We start from the raw sequence: 17,621 nt of genomic DNA on the forward strand, positions 1-17,621 counted from the left end.
ATACATTTAATCAGTTACAATAATACAATCTGATATACATGTATATTTATTTTCTGTCCAGCAGGACACACTGTTGGTACATTTTTAACACAAGCAACTCTACAAATACATTTTTCAACACAAGCATCTGTACAAATCAGTTTGATATAAAATTACATATAATTCTTTGCAAAACTCTGACTAGCTATGCTGGCATATCTTATACATCCACTGCCTTACTTCTCCAGGCATAGCTGGCAAAACCTCTCATCAGCATACCTGCTACCATTGCAGTATGCTTCATTTTACAAAATAAAGGGACAGTAATGAAATTTGTGGCAGCTAGAACACATTCACACCTGTATGGTCAAATCCAGCCAACTAAACAGATAAACCACAGTTTTTTCTGTACTGTTAGAAAGTCCTTCCAACACCTCCCATGTGTGTGTGTGTGTGTGTGTGTGTGTGTGTGTGTGTGTGTGTGTGTGTGTGTCTGCTGGAGGGCTCTTTGGCTATCGCTGTATAATATACTACATTTCAAGGTCACTATACCCTGCAGTAAACTAAATTGCATTATCTACAGATAATCTATTTAATTTTAATGGGTTCAGTAAGTTTGCCTAACAATGAATAATACATTTAATCCAAGGATCCTTGATACTGCAGGAACACTTTTCTGTTCTGATTCTGCCTCCATTTTATTAAGGTAGGAACTACTGATCAATAGTTTCTTGTGTTTTTATCTAATTGGCCCAAGGGTTTAATTTTAGAAAAGTTTTTTATCTTGCTGGTATAAAATAATTACATTTTGTCAGATTCTGCTCTTTTGTGCCTGGCTGTTCACCTGTGGCTGGCTACAAGATCTGGAATGCTTCTAATACCATCTGGGAACACAAAGCTGATATAACTATTTTTTTGCACTTGCTTTAACTGTTTCAGTGATATTTAACAATCCTGTGCTGCATTTATTTATTTTGTTGAATTTATCACTGCTTTTCACCCTGCAGTTCTTAATGAAATTCCATCTGCCTGTTACTGTACTGCTCTTATGTTGTTGTTTTAACAGTATTCTGCAAAAGTTGTGTTTTATGTACATATCTCAGGGTTACTTATTTCCAAGACTCCATGATACCGCAGGAATCCTTTTCTGTTCTGATTCTGTCTCCATTTTATTTTTCCCACCCACCCAGCCAACTTTATTTGTATTCTTAAAACTTGGTTGGTTTTGAGTTGCCCACCTCTAGTATGCATTTGATATTGGACACAACTTTGAATTAGCTTATGTTTCCCCCCTTTCTACTTAACTAAAAATACACTTTATTTGTCTGGTTTTACTGTATTGGCATCTCTTCCTTCTTTATTACTTTATTTTGCTTTTGCCACTTGTTCTTAAAAGTCTGCTGCATTTATTACTGCTGGTTAGTAGCCTGATAATAATTTGCACTCTATTCAGCTCTTTTTACTGTATCTGTGTCTCTTCCTACTTTATGACTTTATTTTGCTTTTGCTGCTTGTTCTTAAAGTGTTCAATTGCATTTATTCTGCTGAATTTATTACTGATTGTTAGTAACCTACTTAAATTGTAATTGTTACTCTATGTCTTTCAGGTTTGGTTTAAGGACTTGAGCTTCATGCCATTTCTTTTAGAATAAGAACATTTGACATCTACACTCTTGTGGGAGGAGAGGGCAGCCTCTGCCCTTCTGAGCTGGAAATTGCTGGGTGAATGCTTATTCTTCCTGTTGTTCTAAGTGACTTTGTTCCACTTCTAAGCAATTGGGTTCCAAACCAGCTATTTTACATTAGAAAGTTCTGTGGTCTAAACTCTTGTGGCAGGAGACAATAGCCTACACCCATTCTAAGCTGTGAATTGCTGGTTGAAGGCTCATTGTGCCTGTCATTCTGAAACTGTCTTAGTTCTGGTTTAAGTACTTGGGGTCAAAACCAGTTATTTTACATAGGGACAGTTGTGGTCTAGACTCCTGTGGCAGAAGAGTGTGATCTACACTCTTCTAAGCTGGAGAATGCTAGTGAAGGCTTATTGTGCCTGTTATTCTAAGTGCCTTTATTCTGGATTAAGCATTTGGATTCCAAACCAGTTACTTTACATTAGTAGGATTCATGGTCTAAACTCTTGTGGCAGGAGAGGATAGCTTACACCCTTCTAAGCTGGAAATTGCTGGTTGAAGGCCTATTATGTCTTTAATTCTGAAGTGTCTTAGTTCTGGCTTAAGCACTTGGGGGTTCAAAACCAGTTGTTTTACATTAGGAAGGTTTGTGGTCTAGACTGTTTTGGTGGGAGATTGTGGTCTACACCCTTCTAAACTGTGAATTACTGGTGAATTGCTGCTTTATTTAATTTTTTTTGTTGTTATGACTGTAATTTTATGCACTTTGAATGTCTAGTACTTCTGCATTTTATAGCATAGGCTAGGTTCAGACTTCCTGAACCTAGACTGTTTGGTATCACTTGAGCACTAAAATGAAGTCTTCACTGAGATACTGAAAGATCTGAGGCATCCATTGCTTCCAACTAACTATAAGTGCCTGTTGTTGTTCTTATGTTGCAGTTTTAAATTGTATTTGCATTCTACTGTCTGAATTGTTTTTTGCCACATTTTACAGTATACTGTACCGGTCAGCTGTAGGACAGCCCAGTTCCAGGTTTGCTATTTCTGGGTCTGTTTTGTAACTTCTGAGCATCAAATTCAAGCCATCTTTGTTGGTGGAGGCTCTTCTGCACCCTTGTGGAAGGAGAGTGCTGTCTGAGTCCCATCTAATTGAGGGTGATTGGACTATAGCCTAGAGAGGGCATCCTTATTGGCTAGTTTGAGTTAAAAGGGTTATTTATTGTTTTATTTAAGCCCTGCGTTTGCACTTGTTTGTGTGTAGTGCACCATCTTGCACTGCCGCATAGTGGTGGTTACCGTTGGTGGTTATAGACGCAAAGGTTTTGCTTGTTAAATTTTCCCATAGCACTTTGCTTGTTGTTCTCCAGAGATTTTTTGTGGCCCTGCTTTACTGTCAAGTGGAACACTAAGACTAGCCTCAGAGGTATGAACACACATCTCACCCACTAGCCATTCCTAAGTGTGACCGCTTTTCCTGACAATACAAATTTGCCTAGCACTAAGGATGGACAATTTCCTACAGTTTCTCCATCCAGCTTGGTCAACTTGGGCATCCTGATGCAGTGTAGCAACTGCTTTATGTTCACCGACAGCCTTCTACTGCTAGTTCACAGTAACTCAACATATGAGAGATACATATATATTAAGAACCTTGGATCCAAGCTCTCTCACACACCAGTCAGTACATATGACAATGAGCAAGTTGTCAGCATGCTCACCTTACCTCTTACTCCACCCAAACCCACATCACACATACATACATATGTGGAGGTACTCACCAGAAACATACCTAAACACCAGAGACATACCAACACAAACACAAGCACCCTACCCATAATACTTCCTCTGCAGAACACAATACACAATAGCTCATGCACCAGTGTCTCACCTGTCAAGCCCTTAAGAAAAAACAGAAAATCAAACATATTAGTCATAGGTGATTCCATCATGAAACAAACAGATGTCCCTCTCACCAGGCTGGATAAGGAAAAGATCACAGTCAGCTGTCAGGTGACAGGATACTCCATATCACACATGCACTCAAGTCTCTCAACAACAGGAACTGTTATGACTCCATCATAGTCCATGTTGGTGTGAACTACTTGAGACGTACCTCTCTGGACTATTTGAAGACAGACATAACTGAGCTCTTGGAATAGGTGTCTTAGGCAGGTATGTCCCTAACCTTAATCAGTATTTTATCTTCACCTAGGATGATGCCTTAATAAAAAAACAGAACATTATACACTTCAATAATTGCCTTAGTTTCTGATGTCATTCTAAGGGGATCGGATCCAGTATCTGTCAGCCTGGGATGACATGATCAAAAGACCTCAATGCTTTGTCAGAGATGGTCTTCATCTGTCACCCCTGGGATTTCGTCCACTGGCTAAGGCTCTTGCCTCATCCAAAGTGCCTTTCTAAGGCAGTATTTCAAGGACAAAATTTCCGATGTAAAAACTCCATCTAAAAACAACCTCAAGGTTATACTGCTAAATACTAGGCATCTGAATACAAAACTGCACTCACTGGAAGGAGTCCTCACCTTGGAAGACTCAGACATATGTGCAGTCACAGAGACCTGGTTTAAGGCTGTAGAGAGAACTTCTTCCACAGGTTCAGACCACAAACTGAAAGTGTGAAAGCTAAAGGAGGCGGTGTAAAGATAAACATGCCTCCAGATTGGTTAAACAGTATGATCCCCTGGAGATACTTCAGGTGCAATTAACTGCTTGGTACGACACCTATTCAAGTCATTGCCAGCTACAGGATCCCCTCCATAAATCAGGACAGCCACTCTGCCTATTTGGATCTACTTGACTCTATTAATATACACCTGAACATCATGGTTTTGGGTGACTTTAACTACCCATCCATTGACTGGGTAAATTACTCATGCTCAAACACTGTTGCCCAAAGATTCCTCGACTTTGTTAACTCCAACTCCCTGGACCAGCTGGTTGACACCCCCATAAGGGGTGCCAAAATCCTGGATCTGGTGCTTACCAATATAGGAGACCACTATAGCACTCTCACTGTGAGGTTTCCCCTGGTGAGATCTGACCAGAAATCAGTCTTAGTGGAAGTAACTATCACACCTGACACCCCACCCCCGCCAGTAACAACTAAACTAAAAAACTTCTCCAAAGCAGATTAATGCTGAGTTCTACATCAGTGCTTTATACAAACACCTGTACAACTGCATTCAGCTGGCTGCACCTGGTAGGACCAAAATAAGCTCCTCAAGGAAGAGCAAACCTGCTGGTGGACAACTGCTATTAACAGGCTTTACAATAAGAGGAAAAGATTGCTATCTAAGATTAAGAGGGAGTGAGCCCTAAACTGGAAATGCTCCATCCTCAGTTTAAACAAGTGAATAAGACTTCTTGTGAAGTCCTCCAAAGCAAACTATGAATCGAAATTTACTTCCTCAACTAAGGACTACCATAAGGCATTCTTTAGTTACATCTGTGACCTAAATGGAAAAGCCCAGATTTGTGATGAACTGGTAGTTAATGATACCACATATATTGAGCCTGTGGGCATAGTTAACATGCTGGCTGATAGATTTTGTGAAAACTTCACTCCCCTGTCCATGCCACATGTACCCCATGACATCCCTACCACCTGTCCCCTGCCTTGTATCTCTAAAGAGCAGGTCATAAACTCCCTCTCTAAGGCCAAAAACAGAGCATCTATGGGACCTGATAACATCCCAGGCTGTGTCCTACATGGGCTCCAACAAGAATCAGCAACACCATTGGGTACTCTTTTCAATCATAGTCTAAGCACTGGCTTCTTCCCAGCTTAATGGAAAATGGCCATTGTTATTCCCTTGCACAAAGGTGGTGTTTCTACTGACTGTGGGAACTATAGACCTATAAGCCTGATTAGCCTTATCTGCAAGGCCATGGAGTGAATCATCATGGACCTTATCAACAAAGATATAGCTAATTTCCAGTCACTTGACCCTACTCACTTTAGATTTGTCAAAGGGAGATCATGCCTGTTAAACCTGGTGAACTTCTTAGAGGCAGTCACCAAGGCCCTGGATGAAGAGAAATCTCTGCATATGGCCAACTTAGACTTATCCAAAGGTGTTTGACAGCATCCCCTACTCAGGCATCAATGACAAACTCAACCCAGCTATGTATCAACCCTTATATTGTTAGATGGGTCACTAACTGGCAAACTGATAGAACACATATGGTCAAGATAGGGAATCCACCTCCAACAGCAGACCTATAACCAGTGGTGTTCCACAGGGATCAGTCCTGTGACCACTACTGTTTGGAATCTATTTCTCCAAAGTACAAGCAAAAGCTAAAGGTCCGTGGCTGACAAAGTTTGCTAATGACTGCAAACTGGGAGTGGTCATAGAAGCTCCAAATTATGTCAACATCCTAAAAGAGGGTCTTACACAAACAAATGATTGGTGTTAAAGTCATGGCATTAAACTCAATGCAAAAAATGTATTATCATCTCTTTCGGTAAGAAAGATGTTCCTGCTAACTGTCACATCAATAACAACACCTGAGGTATGCACTCAGTGGTGAGAGACCTGGGTACATAGGTTGACAGCAACCTTACCTTTGACCACCATGTCTTCATAGTGGTTAGAAGGGCATTCACATGCTCATCTCATAAGTAAGAACATTGCCTCTATAAAAAATAAGTTATAACCTAACTGTACACTTCCCTCATCAGGCCAATACTTGAGTACAACGTCCCTTTTGGTTTTTACCTTCCAGGCACCTGCAACAATTGGAGAGACCAGAAAGGTTCCTCACAAGGAAAATTCAAGGTCTTCAGCATCCATCTTATGTGCATCATCTGAATCACTGTCACTTTATTCTCTTTCATACAGACTACCCAGAGGCAATCTCTGCCTTGCATACAAGGCAATCTCTGACTCTGCCTTGTTGGAAATGCTGCATATCCATAACTCAAATGGTACATGGGTTACTTGCTCTAAAGACCTTAATCTGGTATGTGACATTAATAGAACCTGCTGGAGGGACAGATTTGCCTCCGAGAGGTTACCATACCTTTGCAACAGACTCCCACTTTATGTCAAACAGAACACCTTACTGGCCCTCTTCAAATGCAATCTGGATGATTGGAAGGGCAACCATAAAGTCATCCTGGGGGTTCCACGTCTTTGACAGGGGAAATAGGTGCTGATTGTGGAAATAAGAGTAGAACTTGGCTAGGCTTGTAAGGGCCCTAGGGCCAATAGCCTAGTAACTTCTTATGATCCTATGATCCTATAAATAAATACCATTCACGTGTGTGTGTGTTTCTGTGTGTGTGTGTGTGTGTGTGTGTGTGTGTGTGTGTGTGTGTGTGTGTGTGTGTGTGTGTGTGTGTGTGTGTGTGGCATTTCATGAAAGGCAGTACACTTAACCAGTACATCTGGTTAATAATAAATTTGACAGACATACAGGAATGCAACTTAAATGTAAGTAAAATGTCATTGCCATAGTTGAAAAGACTATTGAGAAACTAGCTTTTCATTTTTTTATTACAGACTATATTTAATCAGTGTGTAATCCATAGTTATCTATTCACAGTGTTTTCAAAACAGAACATGAACCTGAAGTAGTTTGTACTCTGTCTCTAAAATTCCTGTATACAATTGCAATCTCTGAAATTTGTAATTGTGTATATGTGTTTGGTGTGTCATATGTATGCATAATTCAACTAATGGTGCATTTTCTTTAATTTGCTTTGCAGCTTTTGGAAGATGTAACAATGATGGTGTTAAAACTTGCTGCCTAAAATCATGTAGAAGTCCTACAGGAAACTGTCACTGTGACACTAGGTGTCTAACTTTCGGTGACTGCTGTGATGATTATAAAGATACATGCACACCAACAAGTAAGTAATCTTTAGCATTGTATTTTCAGTTTCAGATAAAAATAATTAAAAAAAAATCTTCATTTTTCAAATTGAAATTTAACAAATTGGGTTGCGATTCATGATCCTCCAGTCTTGGTTCAAGCACATTCTTCCTGATTTTGGCAAGACGCAAGTCCCAATAGTTGGAATCTAAATTCATCTATTTTGTCCTGTCCTGAATTCTGCACACATCTGTCACTATTACATTCAGGCTATGTGTGTGTGTGTGTGTGTGTGTGTGTGTGTGTGTGTGTGTGTGTGTGTGTGTGTGTGCGCATATACGTGGCATTTCATGCAATAATAGAAAGCTAGTACATTTAGAGGAGTGTACATGTCAATGTCAGAGCTGTAAACCATGGATACATGTCTATCCATCGAAGACCGAAGCATCAAATGGCATGTATATATATATATATATATATATATATATATATATATATATATATATATAAATTATTAACCTGTTCTTTAACTGGAGCTTTTCTCCCCGGGCCTCTGCTGAAAAAGGACTTGTGTCCAGTCACACTTTTCCCGTTACCAATTGTAAAATAAAATAAAGAAACAAAAAAAGAAATATATCATTGAACATGCTGTTTATCAAGCCACTCTGACTAAGATCCCATTATGGTCGTGATAACAAAATTTGCCCTTTCTCCACTGTAGTGCAATCTCGAGGGCATATATAATTAGCTGGGTGTGCGGGGGCAGCAGTCCCCCACATGAGGAGGTTTTGGTGAATGGCATTTATGATGTAATGCCATTCGATGCTTGTCTCTTTCAGTGAATAACCATAGACCCATAAACCACAATAAGTTGTGCCCCTTGGCCCCTGTAATGATTCAAGACATCTGCTCACATAGTATCCCATCCTGATGGTAAAAACAAGCAACTGCATATATTTTTCCAATCCTAGAAGGGATTTTATGTCTCTAGCTAGACCAGACGGTGTACAATGTATAAGATCACATACATACTCTCTCATATAGCCTGAGAGTTATAAACAACATTTGCCTAGCCCAGTATACAAGCAGCCATTGTTTCTATGCGTAGCCCTGCAGCAGGTACTGCATCTTGTCAATCTAATTATTCTGACAGCAACTGTCTATCACCATTGGTGTTAACAGTTTGGCTCTATATCTCCACCAGCTGGAAGAATAGCGCATTCCAATTGGTAGGACAGTAATTAGTCCCCCTTACCAGATTCTAGGCCGTAACAGATGATTGCAAAGAAGGAAGGCTTATGTTGTCATCCTTGCAGTGTTTGTTAAATACTAATTGGCCCTGTAGAAGGAGCCATGTTATTGATAAGTTATAGCAATGGGTTGTTATATTGGTGGAGAAACATAGTTTGTTTTGGCTTACTATTTCAATTACTGAGTTGTTCCATAAGGTGATGTGAAATGTATGTTTCTGGTTAGTGAATTGTTTAGGGTGAAGACCATACATTTGGCTCTGCTGGGGTTGAGGTGTAATTGAGAATTTTTAATGCAGGATGCAATGGCAGTGAAGGAATGAAGGGAAAGAACTGATAAGGGTTGAATAATACACATATTGTATGCACGTGAGAAATTTGGTAATGGTGTAAAGATGATTTGCAAAAAAAAAAAAATCTAATAGAGTGGCCAAGTATAGAGCCTTGGGGAATTCCAATAGTAACTGTTTAGAATGGTGAGAGGTCTTGTTACCATTTAACTGTCTGTTGATGACTGGAAACCAGGAAAAGAGGAAAGATTGAAGCTGATGGAGGCAAGTTCAGTCTGATATTTTTGGTGAGACATGATATTGAATGCTTTAGATATGTCAAAGGAAGGTGAGGAGTTACCTTCATTTGCATTAAGAGGTTGGATTTGGCATAATGGTTAACATTTTTACCTCACAGACACAAGATACAGCATGTGATTCTCATATTTGAAGGAGAAATTGGCTAGGCTTAAAATGGTTTACAAGGGCAGATAGTCTGGTATTTAGCTATGAATCTGTATAAGTGAAATTAAGGAGAACTGTTGTAGTACTGGTGGATATGAAACCATGTTGGGTTTTAGAGACAGGATTGTCATTAGTAAAAACTGAATGAGCTGTGGATGAATGCCTTTTTCTAGTATATTTGAAAGAAGTTGTAGGATTGCAATAGTTCTACAGTTAGTAAACTCAATTCAGTATCCTCTTTCTAAAGTTGGATTATAGGGATTTTTTTAGTCATTGACTGGTTGATCAGAATGGAAATAGGAAGACATACAGCTGCAGTGATTTTTAGAAAAATGGTAGAAAGATTGTCAGCAGCATGAGATATTGTTTTACGTTTGCTTAGTAACTTTCTTATAGCAGAGGTAGGAATATAGCAAGGAGTAAATGCCTGATAATGAATTTTCAAGCATGGTGGTTTATAGCATAAGTGGAATGCTCATAGATCATGAATATGTTAGACTGGAAAAAGTGGGAGTTGAATTGAGTGTGATGGAGTCTTTGTAATTACTGGTGGAAGAGGAGGGTGAAATAGTTTGGCTTGGATGCAATACTCTTTTACGCCTGTCTAGAAGAGTTTGAGATTACTTTAGTACTGCTGTTTGAGGCCGATGTAAGAATTTTATTGTCTATTTTGAAATGTTCCTTGGAAAGATTTATGAAATGTCTGAATCTTTGAAAGTTTTTTTTTTAGTTTTAAACTTGTACTACTCTTTCCTGGTTTTGTCCTTTTGCAACAAGAGCTGATTGATGTCCTTTGACAACAATGGAATTGTGTTAGACTGTACCACTTTTGATCTTACAGAGGTTAAATTATTTAGGATTTTCAGAAAAATGTCATTGAAGTGAGAGACTGATTCATTTAGGAGCAAAATTCTTAATACATTCTAATTATTGTAGGACAAAGTTGACAAGAATTGCTCTGTGTAAAATTTGGTTAGGTTACACATTTGATTATCGATTACTTGTTTAGGTTGGCTAAATGGCTCACTTATGGTAAAGGTTGGAAGGTGGGCAGTAACTGTGTGTGACAAGCAACTGTAGGATTTTACTTCATTAGATAGTTTGAGTCCATTCTAAGATGGATTCCTAGCTAGCATTTTTGAGCCTGGTGGTGGAGTTTATAATCTCAGTGAATTTGTATAAGTTTATTGAACCATTGGCAATGTCCTTATTAAGCAATTGCCAGACAATGTTAAGATCCCCTAAATGGTTGTTTTTTGATTGACATTATCAGATATTTAGCGGAGGATATTTTCAGATGCAATAATATTATTATCCGGTGGAATACATAGATATGTATGCTTTTCTGTGGTTCATTTTGAGGTAGGCTAGCAGCAGTTCAGTGTTAGAGAATTTGGGGACATTTAGTTGAAGTGAGGAGAGCTTTAAGTTGTTTTTGTAAATTATACTTACCCATCCTGCCTTTTTATGCTTCTATTTCATTCTGAGAATGTTAAAGCCAGGGGGAATGATTTCATTGTCATTTTTTTTCTTGTTTGCATATTTGGCAGCAAAACACTAGACATGTATGAATGTCCTGAATGCTTTTAAGACACTTCTGAGATTCATGTGTACTGGTCTTATCTGCAAGTGCCTTTGTTTTGAAATTAATTTAATTTTGTATTGCATTCCACATGATAAATATGCAAATAATTTTGCAAAAAAAATAAAATAAATAAAGATTGTAGTGTATTTATTTTTTTTTTTTTTAGTTTACTCTCAAAATGATATCATGGTTGGTTCACAGGTAATTACTAGGGTAAAGGCCCTAAAGAGCATTTTTATGCCTTGACATGCTTCTCAAATATATTTGACTGCTTTTGATGCCACTCATTTTATCTGGGGTACAGCTTAAGTATGGGTGATTGAGCATTCACAAGCTTCCTCTTTCTAATAGTGATATAGGTAGCAATTCCCCACCAACTTAATCAAATTGTGCTTGAACAAGTACAGGGAGCAACTCTGCTCCATAGAAGGGGTAGTGTCTGCCATATACACTTGTCCCTTCAGCATGTCTTATTTATGTTGCAAATAAAATTTAGGTCCCTAGATTGGATGTTTCCAATTCCATTTGTTTTGTAGATGTGCAACAAATCCATAAGAGCTGGATCAGAGGATGCTTTGAAGGCTAAGAATAGGTTGCCAATCAGCAATCTATAGGAGACTGACTACAAAGATTAGGCTTTGAGGCAGGCAGTGTAGCATGTGTTGTCTATACCATATATTCTTTTTGTGAGGCACCTCTGTGGACACTACACTGGTTGCATATTCCTGGTCAGATACATATCAATGGGAGCATAGTACTCAATGACTGGTCTAATGAGAGCTGAGTACAACACAGCAATGACATTTGTGGACCTAGATGCTATACCCCTGCTTATATGTTACAGAACATAGAATGATCTCCTTTCTACAGTAGACACATGATGGTCATCTAGGCCAAGCACTGTCTACAGGTGAAGATATGGTCTTAGGGCTGTATTATCAATGCAGTAATTTTAAGGGGTGGTTGTCTTTCTGAAGTATTCCATTACACATTTTTGGCATTGAGTTTTAGTCCATGACTCAAGCAATGGTTATTAGTCTGTGCCACAACTTCTTGGGAGATGTTTGTGTGTTTGGGGGAATTTGTGGCTATGGCTAACTTGGAGTTGTATGAAAACTTGGTCAGCCAGAGGCCATTGATATTGGCCATGACTTCTGAGAATCTAATGCCTAAAAAGAGTATCAGATTTTTTGAGAAAAATGTGGTTGTCAGAAAACATAAAACAATTTCTACATTTTCTCAGAATGCCAAGCTGGTTACAGAAACAGTAGAAATGTGCAGATTCATGGTTTCAGGTATAAATACAGTGAGTTACAGAGGGAGCTATTCCAAAGGATTCTATGATCTTCTTTGTGTAACCATTGACAGGATGAACAGATTTGCTAGGATGCTGGTGGGTACTGAGAAACTTACATAGCCAAAGTTTAAGTTATCCCATCTTGTATATCTAACTGCTTAGTGCACACTGCAGCTCTGAGGATGTTAGTTCATTTTTCCGTCTTACTTTTAAAATCTGCAACATCTACTCCAAGACAACCGACTATTGGAGTTCTGCATCTTTGTAGTCATCTTGGGATTATTGCTTCTGTTTTGCTGCTGGTGAGAGAGGGGGCATAGGGACATTAATTCTGGAGACTGCTGATGACTGGAAAGCCTAAACATTCCTTCACAGGTGCCAGTTTGGAAATATAGGCTTATATTTTGCTCTTGGTGAGACAAGGAGCAAACTGCATTGATTCCTGACTGTTTCTGGTTTGGCAGTAAGTGTCTGTGTTTGACCTTCCTGATTGGCTGGTTGCTATTCAAGGTATCTACCAGAAAAAAGGTTACAGCAAGCCTACAAACCCTTGAATCATCTGGGGCAAGTCTGTGGATCGCAAAACAGCCTGTGGCCTGCTTCTCATCTTTGGATTGGTGCTACTGTTTTGCTTCTGGTGAGAGAAGAAGCAAAGCTGCATTATATCCCAGCAACATGAAGTCGTGGTGAGACCAGCACTAGTAGTAGCCAGGCAGTAGCCATTCTTTCTAGGATTCTTGACAAGCTAATTCTGTCTCTTTAGTAAGTACAGCTTGATTTTCTTCCACCCTCGGAATATCTGCCTAAACACTTCATCCACAAATCATTGGGGTCTCCTTAGTAGTTTCCCCTAAAGTGTATGGCAGTGCCCTGTATATATATATATATATATATATATATATATATATATATATATATATATATACAGAAACCTTGAATTGACATTTTTACTGCAAAAGTACCGCAAGAATTTCACCAGTACCTAATTGTAAACAGGACAACTAGTTTGCAGTGATTTTTTTCTGTATAAGTAACATTGAAATGTCACCAATACCTAGTTGCATACAGGACAACTAGTGTGCAGTAACAACCACTACCCCCAGAGTTACAAAGCAGATACTCCTGACATTACTTTATATTCTCACTCCAGCTGTCTAATCAATAAAAAGGTCTGTTGCCATGGATATGAACTTTCCCACTATCTCCTTTTTCATCTTTGTGGATATTGACATCTTAAAGAAATGTAGAAACTGCTTCATGTTTACTGACAACCAGTTAATTCTCAAACAAACTGATATGGTATGTGAGAGACGTATTTACACTATGTTAATGGAGGCAAATTTTTCACATAAAAGCACTCCTAATTTAAGTAAGGTTGTCAGTACTACACATGCTGCATCCATCACACATATTTCAAAGCAGACACATAGACCCACATATTCTGAGGCATTTAAATATAACCTTCCTAAATTCTGAAGGCCTCCTAGATAAATTACACATGACAAATACCCTCAGCAACCTCAACTGCATGTAACTAAAACAACACCCTCATCAACACATACAGCCACAGCTCATGGAACCTCTATTTCCTATCCCTTAACAATCCAACATTCTGGTCATTGGAGACTCAGTTGAGAGACACACAGATGTCCCTGTCACCAGCCTGAGTAAGGAGAATGTCATGGTTAGTTGCTTATCAGGGGTCAGGATCCACCACATTAAGCATCCACTCAGGTCATTTGGACCAGCAGTAACAGTATGACTCAGTCATAGTCCATGTGAGTGTAAATGACCTGAGATGTACCTCCCTAGACTATATGAAGAGAGACATCATGGAGCTGTCTGAAAATGTATCCCAGGCTGGTATGAGCCTAGCATTAAGCAGAATTTTGCCATCTCCAAGGATGATGCCCCAAAATGAACAAAATATGACTTACAATAATAATTGGCTTCATTTCTGGTGTCATTCTAAGGGGGTGCAGTATTTGTCAGCATGGAAGGAGATGGTCAACAGACCATGATACTTTGGAAAGGGATTGTCTGCACCTCTCCCCGCAAGGCTTTTGAATATTAGCTAAAACACTGTCCTCCCCCATAATGCCATTTTTAGACGATTCCAAACTGAAAATACTTCCAACATAGCAAATCAAAACCCAGACAATCTAAAGGTATTACTGCTCAATACTAGGAGTCTAAATAAAAAATTCAGCTCCGTAAAAGTTCTCATCACATTAGAGAATGCTAATGTCTGTGTCACTGAGACATGGTTTTAAAGCCATGGACAGCACACAGACAGTGCAAGTTTATAATGTCTTCCATTACATTTAGACCAGCTACTACACAGACGGGGACTAAAGGCTGAGGTCTCCTGACTTACATCAAAAGTATATATACCTCAAGGTTGGTGAAATAGTACAATTCACTTGAGCTTCTCCACATTCAAATCACCACAGACAAAATCCAGTACCACTTCCTTGCAGAAAATACAGTTAAATATAACTCCCCCTCTATCATTAGACCATAGGTCCTTAATGCTCTGTCTTAGGCCAAGAACACTGCATCAATGGACCCAGACAATATCCCAGGATGCCTTATAAATACTAAGAAATATGACCTATCAGAGCCTCTGGGATTGCTATGTAACTGTAGCCTCCAAGCAGGCTTTGTGCCTCATGTATGGAGAACAGCAACTGCCATCCTTCTGCACAAAGCTGGGCCAAATACAGACCATGGAAACTACAAATCCATAAGTCTCACTAGTCTCATATGCAAAGCCATGGAAAGAATTATCATGGAAATTATCAATAACTTCATAGGAAATCTCCAGACTTCTTCTTTCAGCTGCTCCCGTTAGGGATCACCACAGTGGGTCAACTGTTTCCATTTCTTCCTGTCCTCTGCATCGTGCTCTGTCACACCAACCACCTGCATGTCCTCTCTCACCACATCCATAAACCTTATCTTAGGCCTTCCTCTTTTCCTTTTACCTGGCAGCTTCATCCGTAGCATCTTTTTCCCAATATACTCTGCATCCCTCCTCAGCACATGTCCAAACCAAAGTAATCTTGCCTCTCTGGCTTTGTCTCCAAACCTTCCAACCTGGGGCTGACCCTCTAAAATACTTATTCCTAATCCTGTCCATCCTTGTCACACCCAGTCCAAATCTTAACATCTTCAACTCTGCCACGTCAAGCTCTTCTTCCTGCCTTTTTGTCAATGCCACTGTCTCCAACTCATATAACATAGGTGGTCTCACTACCCTCTTGTAGACCTTCCCTTTCACTTGTACTGGTACTCGTCTGTCACAAATTACTCCTGACACTCTTCTCCACCCACTCCATCCTGCCTGTACTCTCTTCTTCACCTCTCTTCCACACTCACCATTACTCTGAACTGTTGATTCCAAGTACTTAAACTAATCCACCTTCACCACCACTACTCCCTACATCCTCACCATTCCTCTATCCTCCCTCTCATTCACACACATATATTCTGTCTTAGTCCTACTGACCTTCATTCCTCTTTTCTCTAGAGCATATCTCCACCTCTCCGGGGTCTCCTCCACCTGTTCCCTACTCTCACTACAGATCACAATGTCATCTGCAAACATCATAGTCCACGGGGACTCCTGTCTGATCTCGTCTGTCAACCTGTCCATCACCATTGCAAATAAGAAAGGGCTCAGAGCTGATCCTTGATGTAATCCCACCTCCACCTTAAATGCATCTGTCACTCCCACTGCAGACCTCACCTCTGTCACACTACCCTCGTACATATCCTGTACCACTCTTACATACTTCTCTGACACTCCCAACTTCCTCATACAATACCATAACTCCTCTCTAGGCACCCTGTCATATGCTTTCTCTAAGTCCACTAAGACACAATGCAACTCCTTCTGACCTTCTCTGTACTTCTCCATCAACACTCTCAGAGCAAACATCACATCTGTAGTGCTCTTTCCTAGCATGAAACCATACTGCTGATCACTAATCATCACCTCCCTTCTTAACCTAGCTTCCACTACTCTTTCCCATAACTTTATGCTGTGACTGATCAATTTAATCCCTCTGTAGTTACTGCAGCTCTGCACATCACCCTTATTTTTAAAATCGGTACCAAAACACTTTTTCTCCATTGCTCAGGCATCCTCTCACTTTCCAATATTTCATTAAACAATCTAGTTAAAAACTCCACTGCCATTTCACCTAAACACCTCCATGCTTCCACAGGTATGTCATCTGGACCAACAGCCTTTCCATTCTTTATCCTCTTCATAGCTATCCTTACTTCCTCCTTGCTAATCCACTGCACTTCATGATTCACTATCCGCACATCATCCAACCTTCTCTCCCTCTCATTCTCTTCATTCATCAGCCCGTCAAAGTACTCTTTCCATCTGCTTAACACACTCTCCTCACTTGTGAGTACATTTCCCTCATTATCCTTTATCACCCTTACCTGCTGCACATCTTTAGTACCTCGGTCCCTCTGCCTAGCCAATCGGTACAGGTCCTTTTCTCCCTCCTTAGTGTCCACCCTTTCATACAACTCTTCATCCGCCTTATCCTTAGCCTTCGCCACCTCTCTCTTTGCCATGCACCTCATCTCCTTACACTCTTGTCTACTTTCTTCATCTGTCTGACAATCCCACTTCTTCTTTGCCATCCTCTTTCTCTCTATACTCTCCTGTACTTCTTCATTCCACCACCAGGTCTCCTTGTCCTGCTTCCTCTTTCCAGATGTCACACCAAGCAACTTTCTAGCCATCTCTCTTACTAGCTCTGCTGTAGTTACCTAGCTATTCGGTAACTCTTCACTGCCACCCAGTGCCTGCCTTAACTCTTCCCTGAACTCCACCTCACAATTACTCTTTTTCAATTTCCACCATTTGATCCTTGGTGCTGCCCTCACACTCATCCTCCCCTTCTTGATCACCAATGTCATCCTACAAACCACCATCCTATGCTGCCTAACTACACTTTCCACTGCCACCACTTTACAGTCTGCAATCTCCTTCATACTGGCCCTTCTACATAAGATATAATCCACCTGTGTGCATCTTCTTCCACTCTTGTATGTCACCCTATGCTCCTCCCTCTTGTTAAAATACGTATTCACCATAGCCATGTCCATCCTTTTCGCAAAATCCACTACCATCTGACCTCCTGCATTCCTTTGCTTAACACCATACCTATCCATCACTTCCTCAACCCCTCTGTTCCCTTCACCAACATGCCCATTGAAATCTGCTCCAATCACCAGTCTCTCACCCTTGGGTACAGTCATCACCACTTCATCC

At 40.0% G+C, this 17,621-nt stretch overlaps 1 protein-coding gene across 1 annotated transcript in view; it reads left to right on the plus strand.

Moving 5' to 3' along the window:
• The window catches only part of LOC122801335 (integumentary mucin C.1-like), a 742,183-nt gene that overhangs the window by 153,391 nt on the left and 571,171 nt on the right, over positions 1–17,621 (plus strand). The window contains exon 2 of the mRNA XM_044070874.1: positions 7,347–7,490. Within this exon, the coding sequence (XP_043926809.1) occupies positions 7,347–7,490 (144 nt within the window). The remainder of the gene's footprint in view (positions 1–7,346; positions 7,491–17,621) is intronic.

Source organism: Protopterus annectens, chromosome 4.part1 (assembly GCF_019279795.1).
Source record: "Protopterus annectens isolate FY-2018-M chromosome 4.part1, PAN1.0, whole genome shotgun sequence".
In the NCBI taxonomy this organism is placed as follows: Eukaryota; Metazoa; Chordata; order Ceratodontiformes; family Protopteridae; genus Protopterus; species Protopterus annectens.